Source organism: Pyxicephalus adspersus, chromosome 5 (assembly GCF_032062135.1).
Source record: "Pyxicephalus adspersus chromosome 5, UCB_Pads_2.0, whole genome shotgun sequence".
Classification (NCBI taxonomy): domain Eukaryota; kingdom Metazoa; phylum Chordata; class Amphibia; order Anura; family Pyxicephalidae; genus Pyxicephalus; species Pyxicephalus adspersus.
In genome coordinates, this window is record NC_092862.1 from 23470234 (window position 1) to 23492082 (window position 21849).

The following is a 21849-nucleotide window of genomic DNA, read 5'->3' on the forward strand; positions in this document are numbered from 1 at the left end:
TGATCAACAAAATAACACAATGCAGTACATGTCATGTTTATTGAATAAAAACTCAACCTTGAATAATTTCAATGACACAAATCAGCATTATTAGTGTAGATGTAAAGTAAGGACAACAAGAATGACATTTTCTCAGCCTTTATTTATGCTCCACAAATGAAAACAGAATGTCTGCTGTAGGTGCAGGTTTATATCTGTCTGTGTTGTGTGTTAAAATAATCTGGGCAGTACTGATCTTCCCACTTTTATTTTTTTTTTTTGTGTTTTTTAAGGTGAGGTTAAGCTACACTTTTCTTACCAATTATTCCCACCGATACCAGCTACCTTTGTGCTAATAAACTATGAATAGATTTAGTCAATAAAAGGTGGTTAGATTGTAAAGGAGCCTGGTGTCCCTAACAATGATGCTGTGAGCGGCAGAACTCTTATTATTATTCTTTCCACAATCTATTCTAGTAGCACTGTTATGGTAGCATTAGGTTTTGTAAGAGGTAAATAATTTACATTACACAGGATAATAAAAAATACAAAAAAGATTCATCTGTACATTTACAGATTTTTGGACAATCAGGTAAAGGATCTATGGATATAGTTACTATGGTTGTCTGTGCTCGAGCCAATAGGTTAATACTGCCAACATCCCTAATTTTCCAAATTAGGGATGGGACCTTCATGAATCCTATCTTTTGCAGCTGACAAACGGGCTTTCATCCTCGCACTTTCAAGTCACTTTACTCATTTTGCTGGTTATACTTCAGTGAGATTTCAACTTATATAGAAGAGCAAACTTATACCTCTTGGAACCATTATTGGTTTTGACTTGAGTGTCTTTCTTTTGCTGCTGGAGAAGGCTCTCCTGTTCCCAATGACTGCATCCCTTGCCAGGTTCAGTTACACCTTATAATTTATACTTTTTTGTGTTCTCTACTCATTGAGGTTCTGTACATGTATAACCCCTGATGAAGTAGATTTTATTCAGTGAAACGCAATGGACAATTAGAACTTACCATAATATCTTAGTGGTATAGATATGCGTTTGGCGTTTTGCACTGAGCATTTTTATGGAAACCCTTATCCCTCCCCTTTTTTTTACCATTTGTACTTAATAAAAGATTACCTTTTTTATATTAAAGTCTATTTATGATTTACATCAAACTGCCTTTAAAGTCCCATGAACATATCGTTATTTTTCATACAGGTAAAGGATCTATATTTATCATTGACTCCTAGATTGTAAGCTCTTCGGGGCAGGGTCCTCTCCTCCTCCTGTGTCACTGTCTGTCATTTGCAATCCCTATTTGATGTTCAGCACTGCATATTATGTTGGCGCTATTTATTATTATTATTATTACTACTAATAATAATAATAATAATAATAATAATAGACTTTGCTAACAATCTTACACCACTTGATATCAACTGGAACATGCCAGCAATAAAGTACAAAGCTATGAGGCTGCATGACCAGTGAATGCTTCCCCTCCCCCATGTGCCCAACTGACAAATAGGAGATTCCCATTTCAATAAATTAGGGGCATCCTATTTTTTTATTTTTATTTAGACAATATATAAATGTCTAATGTATTAAAAAGTGCGTGGACAGCTTTAAAACCAAATGCAGAACCCCCCTCCCCCCAACCAGCAAGGAATCTCCATCTGACCCCCAGTATCTCTATCCCAATAATACCTGGTTTTATGGAATTGCTGCAGCCAATACAAAGCCATATGATAGTGTCACTCCCATACTTTGGATTCATATTAATGCACATTGGGCATTAATGTATTAAAGTTATTTAGGATTGGAGAAGATGAACTATCATGGGTAATCCAGCAAACCTGAAACGAGTCACATGCAGGATTGGAAATGGCCAACTATAGCAAATGAGTTTGAAGAAATACATTCCAAGTCTGCTGGATCACCCAGGTTCTCCCATGATAGTCCATCTTATCCAGACTTAATAAATCAGGCCCAGTGTGTTAATAACAATGAAGGTGAAGGAGAGCAGAAGGTGCACTATTTCCTCACAGGGTAATCTTGAGTCAAGTGATTTAACCTACCACCAAAATAACTGGGTGGAGTTGGTCTTTAAACACGCTTGTAGCTCCATTTATTACCTGACAGTAGGTGCAGTAATGATGCCAATGAAGAGAATTCTGCACCAACTCAACGCGTGACTTGCTTGAAATACAAATATATGCTTTAAGAAGAATGTATTCAGTTCGGTCAGCTAGAAATAAAAGAAAACATTCCATTAATTGGTATCATGTAATAAAATCTGATTATCAAATTACATATTTCACAGACACAGATTCCAATTTTTTAATCTGCTTATGTACTACAAGCAACTAGATGTAAACTCTACCTGGATGTCATTTTATTTGTGTTTGTGAACTTTCATGACTTTTGCTTTTATAAAATACTCTTTTCAACTTATTTTCATCTATTTTTACTTCTCAGTACTGCGGGTCCCCTCTATTCTCTTTCAGTCACTTTCTGTCTACATGACCTCCAATTAGGACTGTACATTATTGTAGAATTTCTCATAATGATGGTGGACCAATGTCCGTCCAATAAGCCCCCAACTAGGTTGCTTGTAATCTGCGCCAGGGTTGGATAAGACAGCATAGGATTGCTGCGGTCACCCCATAACTGGAAGTGCATGAAGAAGGCCAATCATGAAAGTAAAATTAGGTATTATTTTAATGCAAGTTATTATATATTAAAAAAAATTGATAAGACATTAACTTATCAAAGTTAAGTAATGGACACCCAATTTTAAATTCCTTTAGAAAAGCCTGCAGAAGCCTTTGGGTCTGGTAAGACAACAAAAGACAGCAATTGCACATATTGATGTTTTGAATTAAATATTTCTCTAAGATTGAAGCAACCATACATATTCCTTTATATCTGGAACTTCCTTCCAAGTCAATGCAAAGTGGGACATCTAAAAAATCGTAGAAAAACATTTGGACATTTGTAGGTTTGCAGTGATCTAATCCATTAATGTACACTTACCTGCCAAATGATCATGAAGAGGTACACTCCAGCTACTCTCTGAAATGATGACTTAGGGTCGAACCATCTCACGTAGATCCAGCTTGCTGGAGTGAACTGCAGCACGGCTCTCTTGATTTTTCCTGTAGTTGTGTGAATGTCTCTATTCAGGCGTCAAAAAAAGAAAAAAACAAAACAAAACAAAAAATTTTAGAGCAATAAATCCAACTTTATATTGCAGGAAAATAAATCTACAGACCACAGTGCCCTCTGCTGGACCAAAAAGGAATGTTTTTAAAGCAAAACCTGTGATAGGCTGGACAAGATTCTGTACACATGGAAGCTAGAAGGTGCCGCCTGCTGAATGCTCTCCCCAAATAAATGGGGCATACAAAGATAACCCCCACACCATACAGTTTGTATTGATTATTACTATACTATAGCCAACGCTGTATTCATTGATCAGCGCTGGCCGCGATCTTTTTTTTTTGTTCGGAAAATATTTTTTTTTAAATTCAAGCTCAATCGGCAAATTTACACCGGCCATTCACGCTTGCTGAAATTGTAAGCTGAATTCGCTGCGAAATTGAGTTTTAAAAACTCACTCGCTCATCCCTATTGACCGCCGAAAATATTTGACTTTCTTATTTTCAGTCCCAGTGGTCACCAGAACGAAGGGAAAAAAAGTGAAACTCTAGCTACTAAATAAATAGTCTACCAGAAACTAGAAAACAATCCAAAATCTTTCAGCAGGTTGCACCTCTCTGCACTGTTGGTCTGCTGGAGCTCCAAAAAGACGAGGATAATATGTGGATAATATGAACAGCTTTTTTAGCTTTGACACCTACTTGAAGCTTGCCCAGTGGTAAGACCTCATCTCCAGGAAGCGACAGACCACCATGCCGAGGAAGATGCCACCGCCATTGCATAAAAGGATGTCCAGAATGACCTGGTCCCACCAGCACTCAGCAAAGTTAGGGAGAAGGTGCATAAAAAACAGCTAAGGGAAAGATAAAAGAGGGATGGATTAGCATGGAAATAAATATACAGACTTGGAGATGAACACGAAAGCTGATAGATCTCAGTTTGCACATTTCTACTTTCTACATTGTACAAACTGTACAGGGCCACTCCAGAAAAGTTTCCCCAGGAACATTGCAATACCAGAGGGGGAACTTCCAGCTCTGTATCACAAAGAAAAGCCAACAAGCTTTTAAAAATATTGAGTCAGCAAAGTGTGCAGGAGAATCAGATATATGCAGTATTAGGTTCAGGGCAGTGTGGTTGCAGGCCCTCAATTTTTTTTATTATGGTCAAATGGAGGAAAATTTCATTCATCCATGTGTTCACCTTAAGAACAGGCAGAGTAGAAATCCATCACACAGCTCAGGCACTTACACTGTAATCGAGCAGAATAAAAAAAATCCTTGCTTGCCAGTTCATTACATTCAGTCCCTCTGCTACCTTTCATTCTGTGTCCTGCCATTGTAAAAACTCATCAGGGTCGTAAGAAAATAACCTAGCACCTCGCAAAAATGTGATCAGCAAAATCACAAGACTGAGAAGAGCGATCATAGAAATGTAAGGAAGCAGGAAGAAGGATTTCCAGCAGCTTGAACCACACTGCTGATATTTTCACAGATTTTCCTGGATCAGTGTTGGATTTTGTGACAGGTTAGAAATTTGTCCATGCAGAAATTTACCTCTGTCAGTTCCCAAGTAATGCTAATCGTCCAGCACAGACCATAGCTTCGGATTAGCAAGGCCTTCATGGCCCAGCCCCAGAAATGGCCAAATGCGAAGATGTCAAAATGACTAAGTATCCTCTCCCAGGTGATGACATGGCAGTTCACTGCATATTCCTGCACAAAAAAGAATCAAAAGAAACAAAATTAATGTATTCCATTAAAAAAAAATAAAAACTATGATTCAGAAAGATTCTGAATTTTTTAGACCATGGATATGTAAATTCAAGCTGCCTTTAGATTTCTGCCGCCTCGCTTTACTTTTCCTCCTGAGGATAGGGGAGTGAATGAGAAGGACAGCACTGCTCTGCACAACAGCCGGCTGTCAGACAAAATGTCACTTAACCAATGCTGTGTGAACTGAAACCAATAATTGGGTCACTGTCAGAAAGCAAACCACCTGTGTGATTGGGTTCTGATGGAAACTGCAAATTCATACAGCCAGGGAATGATTGCTTCTAAGACAGACTGATCACACAGGTGTCCTGCTTTGTCACAGATTTCCTTCAAGTGAGCATAAGGTACATTCCTCATACACTTTATCAGAGTACAATATGCTAAGGAAGAACACAATGATTAGTAATAAATAGAACAATTACAATATCATCTGTTACTGCATACAGCATAAATACCTGTATAGCAGACCAGATACTTAAGCAATTTTTACATTTCCTCTATGGGCCTGTTTATTCAGTTTAACAAAAAACACACACTTCATTACACATATCATTACTTAATACAAGACATTTTATTTTATAATATGCCCTGTTTAAAATGACATCTCTAATACACAACATGGCAAAGTTATTTGCAAATAAAAATAAATTTCTTGCACATGCAAGTAATAAAAACTAAAAAACAGTTTAAGAAAAAAACAAACAAAAAACAGAAAAAAAATAATTCTAGGGGCAAAAGGTGAGAAGGGGTTATTTTGGCCTGGTTTAAGTTAAGTGAAACTTTGGTAACATATTTATAAGTTTAAGTGAAGGATCAGTGCAATTAGCTGTAGTTTCAGTTCATGCATACATATATGGGGACATGCATGATCTCGTGCACTATTCTTCTTTAAAACCAACGTATATTTACTCTGGCAAGGTAAACATATTGTACTGAACACATCCAGTGTTTAAAGGGACAGGTTAGAATTACCAGACACTGGCGCCTCTACTAATACAATTTAAGCAGGTAAAGTGGAACTATAGCTCACATTGTCATTCCGGCCTGGCCAATCAAGATGGCCAAAGACCAGACAGCCATTAAACTCGGGTAAAGATGGTAGTGCCTGTAATGGGGGGAGGACAGGTGAGTGCAATTTTTAAAAAAAATGTGATTGGGCAGGTCATTTTAGGGGACCCGTCTGGTCACTTTTTTTCATTTGGGAGGTTCCGCTTAAAACCTAATTTGCATATAGATAACATAGAAGGGTGGAAATATGGGAACCACCATTTGTTGACCTGTTCTTGAAGGTACTCAATGGCTTTAAAACTTCAATGGATCTTAATGAAGCCACGTGGATGCTTAAAAAAATAAAAATACAAAAAGATGCCTTCCTAAAATTAAAACTTCGGGGAGGGGGGGGGGGGGCGCAGCATAAATTCTGGGGCTTCATTGTCTGCCTGTTTGAAAAGATCTACAGGCTTGAACAGTGCTATAGGAAACAAGTCATCAATGAAAGCTCCCATCTTTCTGCCCTGACAGTCTGCTATTAATAAGGGAACATTAGGAGATATAGACACTGGGTGACAGCTGCCCACAAGTACTGATCATTAAAATACATACAGAAGCAGCCTTTTGCTATTTAGTCGGGAGAGGGGGTCTAAGTAGCGGAACTTCACCTATAGGTATTCTCCCCCCTTTTTTCCAATCCTCATTTGTCATGTGCTGCTAAAATGCTATCCATTAATCACTTGGGTTATATGAACAGGTTTTGACTAAACATTGAACCTAATTACAGTTGCAGAATTTGCAGATGGTAATGAGGAGCTATAGTAAAAATATTCCTCTTCATTGAACCCTAAATGAGAAATACATTCTGGTATGGGATGCCTTTAAAAGAACATGTATATATCTGCAAGAGATCAACTTCATGTATAGCTAATTCATTAAAAAAAAAATATTAAAAATTAAAAATGCAATCTTGCTAAATGTTTTAATATTTTATAAACTTACCATAGTAACTCATATTTTTTGAAAAATACATAGAAAAAAGACCATACCTGCTCATTACAGGCTCCCTTCCTAGCTTTGCAATGCTACACAAAGGTTGTGCGTTTTGCTCCTGCTTACAATGACGTTTTCTAAGTTGACTGATCCACTTAAAACAATATCCACCCTGCATGACCTATATGTTATTTCCACTGTTTTTAAAGAAAATATTTCCTGGTGAAAACATGGCGATTGTCAATGCTGACTTAATAATTCTACATATTGTTAGTTGCATGGCTGCCACGCTGAACCTCTTGCTACTCTCAGAGACCCGAGAAACTTAGAAAAGTTTTAGGATTAGGACTTATCTCTGACTTTCATGAACATGAATAATTGATTCAGGTTATAAACTAGAACATGATGAAGCTGGAGAGTTAACATAACAATAAAGCCACCAGGATGTTCAGAAGGAGAACAATGATGGCTGCCTCCATAATTCTCTCCTGAAAGGTTTACTTTAAGCAGGAAGGCTGCGTGTCTGCAGTAAAACACAGATTTTCCCTCTTAGTGGCCAATTTTAAAATCTCTAAAATCCCTAAAATATGGAAGAGGAAACATAACCAAGTGAAATTCCCCATAGAAATTACTTTTGGTAAACACAAGAATGATATTTAATATATCACACATTAACACATAACATTTGTATTATTAGTAGCCACTATTGTATATAGTGCTGATATATTAGGCAGCGCTTTACAGTCATATTACTGGCTGTCCCTCAAGGGGGGTCACAATCTAATGTCCCTACCATAGTCATATGTCATTAACACAGACTAAGGACTAATTTTTTTGAGGGAAAGCTAATTAAAGCGGAACTAAACTGAAAAACTAAAAAAAAATCCTGCAGATCCCTTGATTGCTTTGGACCTTCCCTCAATCAGGTCCAGTGCTGTCCTGGAATTCTTCTTCATCCAGGTGGAAGCGCTGGGCACCGCCATCTTCGTTCTTCTTCTGGATATGTCACCTGATCTCGCACTGCACATGTGTGAGATTGGCATCTCTTTCCCCTCAGTGTAGGAAAATGCCCCTTCTGCGTATGCCTGATCCCAGGCATGCGTAGAAGAAGCAGCCAGGAGCCTCTTGGGATGTGTGACTTAGGTATCCCAGGAGGCTCTGCGCACCCATTCATTGTTAAATGCTGCGGGGAGGGTTGAGCTTAGGGCTGCTTTAACCTAACTGTATGTTTTTTGGGAAGTCAGAGGGACCAGGAGTACCTGGAAGAAACCCACGCAGACACAAATACTTGCAGACAGCATCCTGGCGGGGATTCAAACCTGGAACCAAGTGTTAACTACTACTACTAATGTGCTTCCCATATCATAAATACAAGTGTTTTTAAACTTAACTTGCTGCAACTGAAATAAATATATTCCTCCACATCAGTTTTACCTACTGTGAAACAACTTTTATCAATGGTTTCATTCTCATGTTGTAAAATAAGAAAAGGGAACAAGGATTACCATGACATCGGCTTCCCTTGTGGCATAGCGCAGATTAGGGTCCAGCCAATACATAACAGCTTTAACTTGCTCGAAGTTCAGGAACAGCAAAAATACCAAAAACAGGAAGTAGAGGACGCTGAGACCTGGAAGACATGTACATATATTGAAATTAATCATGTGAAACGTTGCAGTGTTACAAAGAAACCATTTACTTTATTAAGTTATGATGGTCACTGCAGATAACTGCTTAGAAGACATTAAAGCCCATTTCAGGGCTGACCCGCTTACCCATCAATCAGTTTTCTCTTTCTTATTCACCTAAATCCATCATGTTGTGTTTGTCACTCTTAGGCACTTCTCCTGGGAAAAATAATAATGATCCAAGACTGCAGGTGGTGCTTGACCAAAACTGGTTGCTCCATCATGATGACTTCACCCACTGCATTGAACACCCAAAAAGGGAGCCTTTTAGGAGTCATGTCAATGGGGCTTTGGTTGTGTCAAGTGCTCTAAGTGAAAGCAAACCCACTTGAAGCTGTTCAGACGAGGGTGAGACGCACCAGCCAATGAATTCTAGAAGAGTTCAAACTGAGGCCATCTACTCAAACCCAAGGCCTCAACATTAAAGAGTGGGCAGAGGAGGGGTAGTGTGGTGCACCGAGAGAACAGACTTAAAAATGTTTCCTTTAAAAGCAAGCGTGTTCTCCTAAAGTGAAAGTCTAGTACAAAAGTTACAAAGTGAATTTTTATTTCCTGTGCAATACATTTTTGACCTTGCCCTACTTTTTTTAGGACTTGGAGATGAGCGTGACATAGGAATATTTGGTTCAGCTAGAATAAACAATCATCCATTCTAATGATCCTTTATAGAAGGGTTCACTTTTTAAATAAACCCCAACCAAATCTTTTGTCACGTTGTTGTAGACTGCCCCTAATTGGGGTGTGACTTTTTTCTTTATCCTTCAGTACTTGTAGCACTAAACGTACCAGCACCCTTTATTTCGCTCTCCAATGATGTCCTACAAAGCATTGCACTTCCTTACACTAACCTGCCTTGAAAGATAATACCCAAGGGATGTGTCCATGTTAGCCTTGAATCGCAGAAAGTGGGACTAAGGAAGCTGGGTGTCATTCAATCCGAAAGCAGAGGACAAAGTCACCAGCACTCCTAAGTACAGAATTTATGCTCTTCTCTAAAAGGAGTGTCACAACAGATTTAAAAAGCAAAGGTTTTGGGGCTGCACAGGGCCACTGGTAAATATGTTGCCTTGAGGAAGGGACTATGAGCGGCATAGAAACGTTGGCTTTTTAAACATGTTGTGACCGTGCTTTCATAATAAACCAAGAATCTGGTACATTGGAATGTAGGCGACTTCAGCTTCTGCTTTCATGAGTTCAACTCAACCTGATCTGTAGTTGTCACTTCAAGCACCCTTCCTCTTTTACAAAATTATTTGCTGTAAGCAGTCCATTCATTTCACCCAACAACCCGAAAGAGCAGCACCAGGTAATAGCAGAGGCTTTTCTGTAAGGCATGGTGCCAAACTGCAGCTTATTTTGTAATTTTGATAACACTCCTGGCAATCAAACTTTTATTCTTCTTTAAACCCTGCAGTACTTTCAATATGTTGCATAGAAAATGGTCCGAATTAGTTTTGTTTTAATTCTATGTTATATTATTAAAAACTGTGGCGGTAGTATATAGCAATGCAAGTTAGGAAAAAAAAAAACAATAAAAATAGAAAACTCTTTTTGCAGTTGGATGGATGGATGAGCACGTATGTCAGCTAATATAAAAAAAAAAGATAAATAATTGATGTTTGCAGCAGAACTGAAAATACAGTGCCCAGTTCTGTGATCTCGCAGCACACCGTCAGATTGTGACACATATCTCAGCAGATCTCAGTGTGAGTAGGAGCCAGGAGTCAGTGAGACTCTGTGCATACACCGCTTCTAATCAAGTGTTTAACATTCAGATGTGCCGTCAGGACGTTACCTAGGAACTGGAGAGTCAGCAGCAAACAATGACAGTTTGGCATGCCTTGATAAATGAGTCCCTCATCTCTAAAATATTCATGAAAAGGCAGAGATTCGGGTGTCATTTCAGGATGCCGCAAATGGAGTATGAAGGAAGATGTCAATGAAAGGATTCCTCAATGAAAGGATTCTTGACTCGACTTCCAAAGTGCATTGTTTGCCTTGTTGAGAAAGTTATATAGGAATGGGTAAGGGAGAATATGAAGACTGAACTCCAGCCAACACATTTATTTTCACTTTAGTTCTGGGTTAGGACCCATTACTGCGGTGTCCCTGCTGAAGACATTTACCCTCACCTAGAGAAGAAGAAATAGGAATTCTCAGTAGAGAATTAATAAAGTTGTGACGGTGAGATTTCTGGGTTTCCCTTTCAAGATATCTGGGTACCAAACTATGTCTAACTTTTTTTTCTAGTTTTGCATAGCATAGGAAATGGATAAAACTCACTTAACTTCAAGTTCTGTAGACACCACAGTAAGCTAGAGGAAATCTCTCCAAAGTGAAGAAAAGCTATTAGGACCAGAGTCGATGGGCCTATGTTTGCATCAATGGGATTTTGCATGCCTATACAAGTCTATTGGGATGCAAACAGGTTTGAAGCAGGTCAAACACAGGACAGGAGGAAGTTCAACTGCAGGTCAAACATACCTACTAAGTAATTGAATAATTGACACAAAAGATAATTGCATACCAATTCTTCTATGACTTACTGCTCCTGCTTATTAGAAGTCACTGCATTTAGTACATTTTTATACAGCAGAATTAAGCTGCGTACACACTTGCAATTTTTGTCGTTGGAAAGGATCTTTCACAATACTTTCCAACGACAAGGGAGTGCACGATGCATGAACGGTGCTGTACATACAGAACCGTTCATGCTTTATGGAGAGGGGAGGGGGAGAGCGACGGAGCGGCACCCTGCTGGGCGCTCTCCCCTTCCCTTTCATTAGGATCGGCTGTCGTCCATCGTCCGTGGATACGGCAGGTCGGTCGTCCGGACGATGGACGACACCAACTGTACACACAGCAGATTTTCGCCCGATAATTGGCCGATGCCGATTATCGGGCGATAAAAATCTGACGTGTGTACGTAGCTTTAGTCTTCTGTCCACACCTATATTATGATTTCTACACCGAAAAATGGCAAATTCCCTCTTCCTCTAGATCTATCAGTATAGTTGCCAACAATCGAGCTCATACAATACAGAAAAAAAGAGGTTTCCCGTCTCTGAAATCACAAATATGCAGTGTTTTGGTGAATGAAATGCTGGGTGTGTCCCAAGAAATGATAATAATAAACTTACCAAACACCATCCTCCATAGTGCAGGGTGTGGCCTTGTGAAGGGACCTACAAATACAAAATCAGGTTAAAACAGAAAAGAGGAATCAAAAATGTGTTTTTGGTTTATATTTTTCATCAGAACATGTGCAAGGGACGCATGCTATGAAGAATTTCTATTTCCATATTTTTTATGGTCAAAAGTAAAATAATGTATCAATATTTTCGCATTTTCAACCAACGTAGCTAAAGGATTTTTTGGCTACATTTCTGAGTTTCTTCTCATCTTTCTAGAGGAAAGTCTGTTTACATAGCTCAAAAGCGCAAGCTTTTACAGATAAATAGGAGAAGATCGAGTAAAGATAGCGACAACTGCTCTGCAGTGAGGGGAGTGCAATTAAAAAGTTGTGAATAATTTTTAATTCATTTTTGTGTTTTTGCATCATTTGGGACATCGTTTTGCAATGCATTCTGCAAGAAGCCCTTGTTTGGCAGGTAAAATGGTTCATACATGTGCAGTAGAACCTCGGTTATCCGGCGCACACACAGGGAATATCCAATTCCGGATAAGTGTAGTTTCTGGTTACTCCGAAATTTAGGTTTCTTAGCCATTCAGCAATGGATTTGAATGGGGAGGACATGTCCCCATTCACCTCTAGTGCTGAATAACTGAGAAAAGGGAAACCCTGATGACGCTTAAACCGTCATCAGAGATTCCCTATTCTCAGCCAATCACAGAGCAGAGCAATCAGCGGAGCTCTGCTATAAAAAGCGGAGCTCTGCTCTGTTCTCCTGTCTGCAGCCCTAGTAAAATTGTGATTTATGTTCATGGATGCAGTACACATGCCACAGCTCTGCTAGGGATGCAGGAGGGCGGAGCTGTCGGGTTCTGGTTATCTGAGTTTCAGTTAACTGGGGGTTCTACTGTACTTTGTTGTTCTGTGTATTTTCCATATATATGAAGTTTAGTTTTATTGTTGCTACCGTTTTGTATCTTTAAACTGTTGGCTGGAAGTTTACAGGCAGTGCAGGCAATATACACCCAGACATTACGGATAATGCCTTACCATTAGGAAAAGCCAGAACACTGATGATTAGGAAGAAGAAAATGACGGAGAGGATGCCTTTCCAAATATTGTCTTCTTGACTTGTGTTCTCTCTACAACAAATCAAAAAAGGTGCATGGTTAGTTCTTTATATGTTATTGTACTCATATGGGTTAGGATTACTTTTCCACATTCAAATATATATTGATTGGTAAGTACAAGGCTGGGGTACAGCAAGAAAAGGAAACCTTCTTTATAAATCCACAAAGTAATGTTATGATGACAGCGTTCTTCAGAGACCTCCCCAAATCTATTCCTAATCTTTATCTATTGGTGTTTTCAAAGCAATCTATTATGTTTTGTCTTAAACAGAGAGGAAAAAGGAAAAGATAAAAAAAATATCTGCGGGCACTTTTCAGGAGTTTCCATGAAAGAAAAATTTGCATTGGTTATACTTTAGGAGGCCTTGTTCTTGCAGACAGAAATAAAAATAGTTTACAATATAAAATTGTATACAGTAACTCCACAAAAGTGGAGGATTTACCTCCCCATTAGGTAAGATCGTAGATACAAGGGTTTGACACAGTTCATATGGGCAGCCATTCTCACCTTCTTAACACAAACCCTTGAAAAGAAAACTTTCAGATCTAATGGAACCCCTCCTAAAATATCTATATCCACAGCTCACAGTATATTTGAGTGATAATCAGTGGGAAGAATGCCTCCAACACTGCTGGCCAGTGGGAAGAATGTCACCCTTACAGATCATTGGTATCAGTTAAAGTGACCTGAGAGGCACAAATTGCCATAAACCCAGTTTGAGAAAAGCTCCATATTGGTAACATGTACAAGGGCATTCTGAACAATGCATTTTAATAGGAAGGTGATAAGGAACAGGTGGGAATCCAGCCCGAATGTGGACTTTGTACTGAGCACTGGCTTCTCAGCACGGATGCACTATATACATTACAAAAAGCATTCATGACTCCCACTACAAGACACTAAAATAAACTTGTAAAACTTCCCGTCAGACATTTCCATAACCCCCCAAAAAAATTCACAAAGGAGAGAAAAAAATCTGCTGATCTGCCAGTTACATACTTGTGAGTATTATGGCTTTCTACCTGCCAGTGGCTGCAACCAAAGACTTTAAGCCTCTTATTCTCGCTGGGAAGAATAATCGACACAACTTTTGTACTGAAAAGTACAACTCTATATAATACAGGACAACATTGTAGCCATAAAAATGATTCAGAATAAAACTGAATCCTGTGAGCTCTGACAAAATGAGAAAATAGGTAAATAAATAATCATTTACATATCAATGCAAAGTGTAATAACCAAAAGATTCCACCTCCTAGATTGTAAGCTCCTCAGGTCAGTGTCCTCTCTTCCTGTGTGACTGTCTGTACTCATCTGTCATTTGCAATTTAATGTACAGCGGTGCTTAATAATAATAATTATTTCTGGCCCTTCCAAGCAGCCTCCAGAAGCAGTGTCTATCTATAGACAAAGTACGTATGCAGTGTTCTCCCCAGCCCCTTTTAGCTGGGCGCACCACCTGGCACTTTTCCAGCCAGCTTTTTTGGTGGTTACTGAAAAGTTGGGTCACAATACAGGGGCTGTCCACCCATCCACAGCTTCTTCCCACTTAGCTTAAAAAATTTTGGGAAGAATACTGTATATCCAAAAATGTTGTTTGTTTGGATAAAGTGGGTAAGAACTGTCAGGTTTTTATGGAGGTCTCCATTTTCCACACTTGTTCTGGTGACACGGCAGCTACACACTACGCAATATTTTCGATTGGGTGAAAAATGCTAAATCAACCAAAAAAGTGGTTTTCTATTGATCATTGTTTGGATAGAATGCCAATCCAAAATCGATTGTGCAAGTTTTTTTTTTTTTAATGATTGGTTAACAATTGGATTATAGCACAGTAATATTGATTGGTTAATGAACAAGTATCTGGTACATTATTCCACACCTGATATGCAACTAACATCTAGCAGTGCTTTCCTGTAGGATGATAAGGATAAGCAAAAGGAGTAGCAATTGCCAAATAGAAAAAAAAACTATTTCATCCAATATTTTTGACATCATGCTTTACTATAGTTTGTTAGACTTTTAATATTATTATTACACAGTATTTATATAGCTCTATCATATTATATAGCGCTGTACAAGGTCCACAGTCATGTCACTAGCTGTCCCTCAAAGGGGCTCACAATCTAATGTCTCTACCATAGTCATATGTTTTTAATACAGTCTAAGGTCAATTTTGGGGGAAGCCAAATAACCTGACTGCATGTTTTTGGGATGTGAGAGGAAACCAGAAGGATGTGAGAGTGCCTAGAAGAAACCCATGCAAACATGGGAAGAAACTGCAAACTCCATGCAGATAATGTCTTTGCCAAGATTTGAACCTGGCACTGCAAAGGCCAGAGCACTAAACTTTGATCCACTCTATTTTTACAGCTTTTTTAAGGAATCTGTGGCAAGTTTCCAGCTTGGAGATATTGCATTTTGCAATTCTTGTAGAAGGCTGACAACATTAAGCTGCAGCCCCACAATTACCAGCAGTGTTGTCAGACTTCTGTGTGAGCTCCTTCTGTTGGGTTGGTCTGCCTATAAGATATAATGCTGTACATATAGCACCTTGCAATCAATATCAATACAAGTGATTACAAACAAGGGATTTATCATTGATTTACATATAGAGCAGAGCAACACACACAGTACTGTTCAATACTTGGAGCCCACTAAGTAATCATTAAAACTAATTAGTATTACAATAGGTTTCTTGCACACACACTGAAATTTTATTTTGAGTGGTAAGAATCAAATCAACAAAAAGTTCTATTATAGCCAATTTATGCAACAAAGTCAAAATAAATCTGTTCAGAGCACATTCACAAACACAATGTGACAGTGGAAAAGAATTCATTATTATTTATTATATTTATATCTAGTTGTTATTTGCTTTCCTTTTCAGCTGTTTATTTTGTGTTTGTCCTATGGATGGTTCTGTGGTCATTCTAGGGTCACTGCATCTGACCCAGGTCAACTGCTGGACCTCACCCAAACAATGCAAACACATTTTATTATTAGTTTACTACGGAACTCAACATTTTTACCTTTTTATTTTGCTGTATGGCAGGCAGTTTACTCGTTGCCATATTAAAAAAAAAAAAAAAATGAAGGGATATTCTACTTTATTATGTTACTTCTCCAAGAGCCAAAACACATTTATGTCACTACAGTTTCTGGTCCTCTGGTAACCAATGTATTCAGCGGGTAATTTGCATAAAGAATAAAAAAAATAAATTAAAACGGATGAGGGATGATAATAATGATGTTTTATTTATATTTAACATTAGGGAGTCTATTTTATAAAGCAGTGAATCTGACATTCACTAACCATTCTCAGGTGGAGAATCATCCGGCTGCATGTGTTTTCAAAAGCAGCGAATAATTCTCTACCAGAGAATATTCGGTGAATGTCAGATTCACTCTTTTATCAGATGCCTCGGATTTGAATACTGCTTTAAACAAGACCTTGGGAGATTTTATTTGCTGAATGATACTCTGCTCATAAGCAGGTTTGTACACCAGCAATGTTTGGGAGCATGGAGCAATATTATTATATATTGGACAGCATGCTGGCTCAGTGGTTAGAACTCTGCAGCTCTAGGTCCCAGGTTCAAATCTCGGCTGGGACACTATCTGCATGGAGTTTGCAGGTTCTCCCTGTGTATGTGTGGGTTTCCTCTTGGTACTCCAGGTTCCTCCCACATCCCAAAAACATGCAGTTAGGTTCATTGCCTTCCCCCCATATTACCCTTAGACTGTAATAAAGACATATGGCTATGGTAGAGACATTAGATTGTGAGCTCCTTTGAGGGACAGCTAGTGACATGACTTTGGACTTTGTAAAGCGCTACGTAAAATGTTGGCGCTATAAAAATACTGTGTAATAATAATAATTCACATTTGGCATTGTATTGTATACCTTCAATGTGTATGTGCATGTATCAGAAATCATTGGATCACTAGGTTTACATATCGCATATGGATATGACTGCTTCCTATGACAAATCTAATCCTTTGCCCGGGTGGTTGTCAGCATCCAGAGACAACTTTCCATGTAATGGCTGTGCTAACCCAGCCGACCTCTGGGGAAAACCCTAAGGAGGAATCTAATGACAGCCTGCAGACTGCACATAAAGGGAGGGTGAGGGGTGTCCTTCAGCTACCCCTGCCCCTATCTGATGTTACAATGCAAGGCTCATCCTGCAATTACCAATACTCAGTATAAAGACCCCATCTGATGCAAGATTGTAACAACATATGGTTACATGAACACTTTTTGATCTCTCATTCATACTAGAATTTACAGCACTGTGTAATATGTTGGCGCTATATAAATCCTGAATATTAATTATAGCTAGAGCAGTTCATTGCTGTGCATTATGTGAATGTAAATTACGCTGCCCATTTATATTTTTTGCATGAAAGCAGAATACATTTCAGGCCTCCAGGAGGTGTTTGCCATGTCATTTAAGCATGCACAGAATTTCTGCACATTATAGTAGACTTACCTGTAAAGGGATCGCTCCAGCGTTGTGATGTCCACGGGATATGAGAACTCCAATGCATGAAGCTCTTCGGGGCAGGGTCCTTTCCTCCTGTGTCACTGTTTGTATTAGTCTGTCAATTGCAACCCCTATTTATTGTACAGTGCTGCGTAATATCTTGGCGCTATATAAATACTGTTTATTAATAATAATAATAATAATAATAGTGCAATCCAGGGTTACTTTGTACCAGCAAATAATTGTGCCAGCATTGGACACTAAAAGAACAGTTCTGACATGACAGTGCTAACATTTTTGACAGAACAGACTACAGCTCATAAAGCAGCACATTTTATCTGTGTGTTAAGACAGCCCATTTATTTTAATGGAGTGCCTAATGCACCATAATGGAGAAATAATAGGCTATAACATGCACTGGGCATTGTAAAGTGCAGGAATACTTTTGCACACATTGCATTGCAACTCCTGTGGGTCACATAATGTGTGTTACCAAAGCATAGTTGTGTGGATGGGCACTCACAGTGTTTCTATTATAGGTGGATGTGTGACAGTACCTATAGGCTCTTTAAGGGTATGTTAAGGCTGGCGGTGAGGTTATGGTACAGTTACTGCTTTCTCACGCCATTAAAACACTTCTGTGGCAGCCAATCGGGAATGAATGGGGGTGGCAGTGAGTGGTTCTGTAGTTCTTCCTGGCATTTGTTGCAAAATGTGCAAACAATGGTTCCGATAGCAGTGCAGGTGGCCAAGGTGCAAGTGGTCGGGGGCTGCACAGGAACCAATGGCCCAAGGCCAGGCTTGGCCATCCCTAACCTAGCTTTCCTAAGTGAATGAGTGGTGCAGTAGCAATATCTGGTCTTTGCATTGCTTAGTATGACGCTCTGTCCTGAACAAGACATAGGAGTCACGGACAAAAAAAACTTTCTAGCTGCAAGCCTAAAGTTATTCCTACATCTTATATAAAAGGCAATCATTCATTGCAATGAAGAGGATGGAGCTCCAGAGGAACAGTATGATGATGGACCCATCTGGGCAGTCCATTGGAGTTACTATTCAGTTGGATACTAAGTCTGTCTCCGCTTCATACTAAACATCCACTTAGGTGATGTAGGTTGACACATGTGAACGTGTTTTGAATTAAACCATCCAATTCACTTGAACGGGATGCCTAACAACACCAAAGCAGGTGCATGCACTATTTATACAACAACACATAGTACTGGATCACTATGCATTCTGGGTGCAGCAAAACTGGTGCTTGGGGTGCCATTCAGAATAAATGACATCGCTGCACACCAACAGGTATAAAGTTTGTTTTCATGCAGTTAGGTGAACCTGGTCTTAAGCTGAGTAGATTTACACTATAGAATAACTCATCCAGTTACTACTGTGAGAAAAAAATCTGAGTGATGTGTCTGTTAAGTAACCTGGAATTCGCTCTCTGTCCTATATGCAGCACTTACTATATGACACCCTCAGAGAGAAGAACTGCGAGTCAATGCTAAACTGTGAGAATACAAATGAGTGGAACGACCTTGGCAGAGTCTCAGCTGGTATCAGATGTTTATTTCTTGCAGTGTTCTTGTAATGGAAAAAAAATGATCTGCAGGTTACTGATAGCTGGTGAGATACAGATCACTATCTACTATCACACCTACTCTGCTGTGCATGTGGTCCGAGGTGCCATTTCCTCATCGGACTATATCCTTCTCCAATACTTGCTGTATCCTACAAAAATATATCCTATATCCTCATAGAATATATCTCATCCATTATCCTACTACAAAACCTTGCCATATATCACTCTGTATACTATATTCCCCTAGAACATACCCAGTTATATAGCCCCTATCCTATTAGAAGAAATCCTATTCTATATATTCCTAAAATACTTCCCAAACCTGGCTACAATGTATGCTCCTAGTATATATCTTACCTCGTATTAGAATAAAACATGGTCTATATCCTTACTAGAATACATATTAAAAGAACAGATTATCTTCTATATCCTCGTATAATAGATCTTGTCCTAAATCCCTCTACAATGTGTGCTAATACCCCAAATCCCCATAGAATATATCTCATTCTTTATCCTACTACAAAATCATGTCCTATATCCCTCTTCATCAGGGGTGTCAAACTCAAATACAAAAAAAAAAAAACTTAAAGTCACGGGCCAAATTCGAAACTGAAATATCACCACTACTACAATTCCCTGGGTCAAGAAAACAGTCTAATGCGGGGCCATGCATAGGCAGAGAGGCCACCAGTCTATAGATGCAAATGATGCCGGGGATTGTAGTAGCGGCGGACCAGCTGCAGCTCATATTGAGGATTCCTTTGGGGGCCAAAAAAAGGCCATTGCGGGCCAGATTTGGAACCCAGGCAAGAGTTTGACACCCCCTGTTCTTCATCCTATATCCCCCTAAAACATAGCCAGTTCTTTATCTCCATCCTAATAGAAAAAATCCTATTGTATTCCTAGATTACTTCCTATACCCAGCTACAATGTATCCTCTAACTACTTATAATCTAGCGCAGAGGTAGGCAAACTCTGGCCTCTAGGCCAGATGCAGCCTAGCCGATAGCTTGTTCTGGCCTAACGCCCCCTGGTCAATCTGGCCTAATCCCCCCCGCAACCCGGGGTGGAGCCGGGACAAACTACCAGAGCCACCAGAGCTTCCAAAGCCGCATGCAGCACTTGAGCCCCCGTGTTGTGGCTCCCTTCTCTATTTACCACGCCCAGCCTTAACACTTCTGCCGCCGGGGAACATTCCCTCTCCTCCGTATGCATTGCGGAGGAGAGGGATTACCCTTCAGGGGGCGTTCCTGGTGGGGGCGGAGCCATTAAGGCGGGACTCTAGAGGGAGTGTGGCCTAGTGTGCTGACCTCTGATCTAGCGTATCTCCTTATAGAATAAAACATGGTCTATATGCTTCTAGAATACTGTACATAATAGAAGTACAAACCCTATCACATATCCTTATATAATATATCTTGTCCTAAATCCTTCTACAATACATGATAATATCTCATACTCTCATATAGAATATATATCTCATTCTCCATCTTACTACAACACATCCTGTTCTTTATCCCTCAAGAACATACCCTGGGTCCGTATGCCCTATCCTATCGATTCCTAGAATACTTCCTATACCCGGCTACAATGTATCCTATATCCTCCTAGATTACAGTTTATCTCCTTATAGAACATAACAAGGTCTATATCTTTCTAGAATACATGCTATCCTATATTCTATCCTGATTATCACTGTAATGAACGCATTCTTTCCACCAACTATTGAATAAATAATTTTATTAGGGGTTCCTTGAAAGTCAAAATTTATTTTAAGGGTTTGTCTGGGGTACAGAAGAAGTTGAGATAGACTGTTCCAGTACGAGGGCCTATCCCCCACATAAAACAAGGCCGGTAATATCAAGAAACAACTTTTCTGGAACCTACTAACATAAGGGAACCCTTAAAGTAACTTTCAGGTCTTAGGGAACCCCAGCAATAATTACTACATCCTCAGCTCACTGTATATTAGTGTGGTGGTCAGTAGGAAGAATTCCCCTTACATTGCTGGCCATTGGATTGAATGTCACCCTTACAGATAGCCAAAAAGACCATTGGTATCAGTTATAGTGACCTGAGAGCCACACATTGCTCAAGGAACTCCTGGATGATCCCTGATCTAGCACAGACCCCGTCCTATCTCCTAGAACAAAGATGTGTCCGGCTGTATTATTTATCTGGCCGTGCCCTCTTCCTGTATTGGTTTCCTGTAATATTTGTCATGACAATCTCAGTCTGTTGGGTTGTCCTTCCTTCACATGCAGCCATGAACAATATTTCTTCTACATGAATGAACTGTACACACATTTTATCAATTCTGCCGGCTGGGGTAATAATTGCAGAGAGCGGAGTGACAACTGTGTGCAATGCCATGTGTCAGGTCACCAAGGTCAGTACTGGGCCAAACCTGGCCTGCAACGTCCTTTTTTTTTGGCCCCCAAAGAAATCCTAAATTTGAATTGCAGCTGGCCTACCACTGCATTGATATAGCGCTGCTACTACTATTCCCAGCATCACTCATGTCTATAGACCAGCGGGCTCTCTCCCTGTGTGTGGCCCCGCATTGGACTGTTTTATAGCCTGTGACTTTGTCTACGTTTTTGATTTTGGCCCACTGTGTATTTGAGTTTGACACCCCTGTCTTAGCGTGTCAGCTCCTCTGGGCAGGGTCCTCTCCTCCCCATGTCATTGTTTCTGTCTGTCATTTTGCAACCCATATTTAATGTACAGCACTGCGTTATTATGTTGGGGCTACATAATATGTATTCTTATATACATTGTGAGGGGTAAGAAAGGGATAGACTTCTGTCAGCATTTTCTGTGACCTCACTTACTGGGTGGACTAGCGCAGTGCCAGATGGGGGGCAGCACGGGGCGTGGAGCCAGATGGGGGGCAACGCGGGGCGTGGAGCCAGATGGGGGGCA

General features: G+C 39.6%; 1 protein-coding gene across 2 annotated transcripts in view; it reads right to left on the bottom strand.

Annotated features, from left to right (window-relative positions):
- The window catches only part of PTDSS1 (phosphatidylserine synthase 1), a 30982-nt gene that overhangs the window by 7805 nt on the left and 1328 nt on the right, over nucleotides 1-21849 (bottom strand). For both annotated transcript variants that reach the window (XM_072410871.1, XM_072410870.1), the window contains 7 exons: nucleotides 12772-12863; nucleotides 11729-11773; nucleotides 8406-8530; nucleotides 4699-4857; nucleotides 3844-3995; nucleotides 3017-3158; nucleotides 2116-2228 (listed from right to left, as the gene is read on the bottom strand). In XM_072410871.1, coding sequence (XP_072266972.1) covers nucleotides 2116-2228; nucleotides 3017-3158; nucleotides 3844-3995; nucleotides 4699-4857; nucleotides 8406-8530; nucleotides 11729-11773; nucleotides 12772-12863 — 828 coding nt within the window. The remainder of the gene's footprint in view (nucleotides 1-2115; nucleotides 2229-3016; nucleotides 3159-3843; nucleotides 3996-4698; nucleotides 4858-8405; nucleotides 8531-11728; nucleotides 11774-12771; nucleotides 12864-21849) is intronic.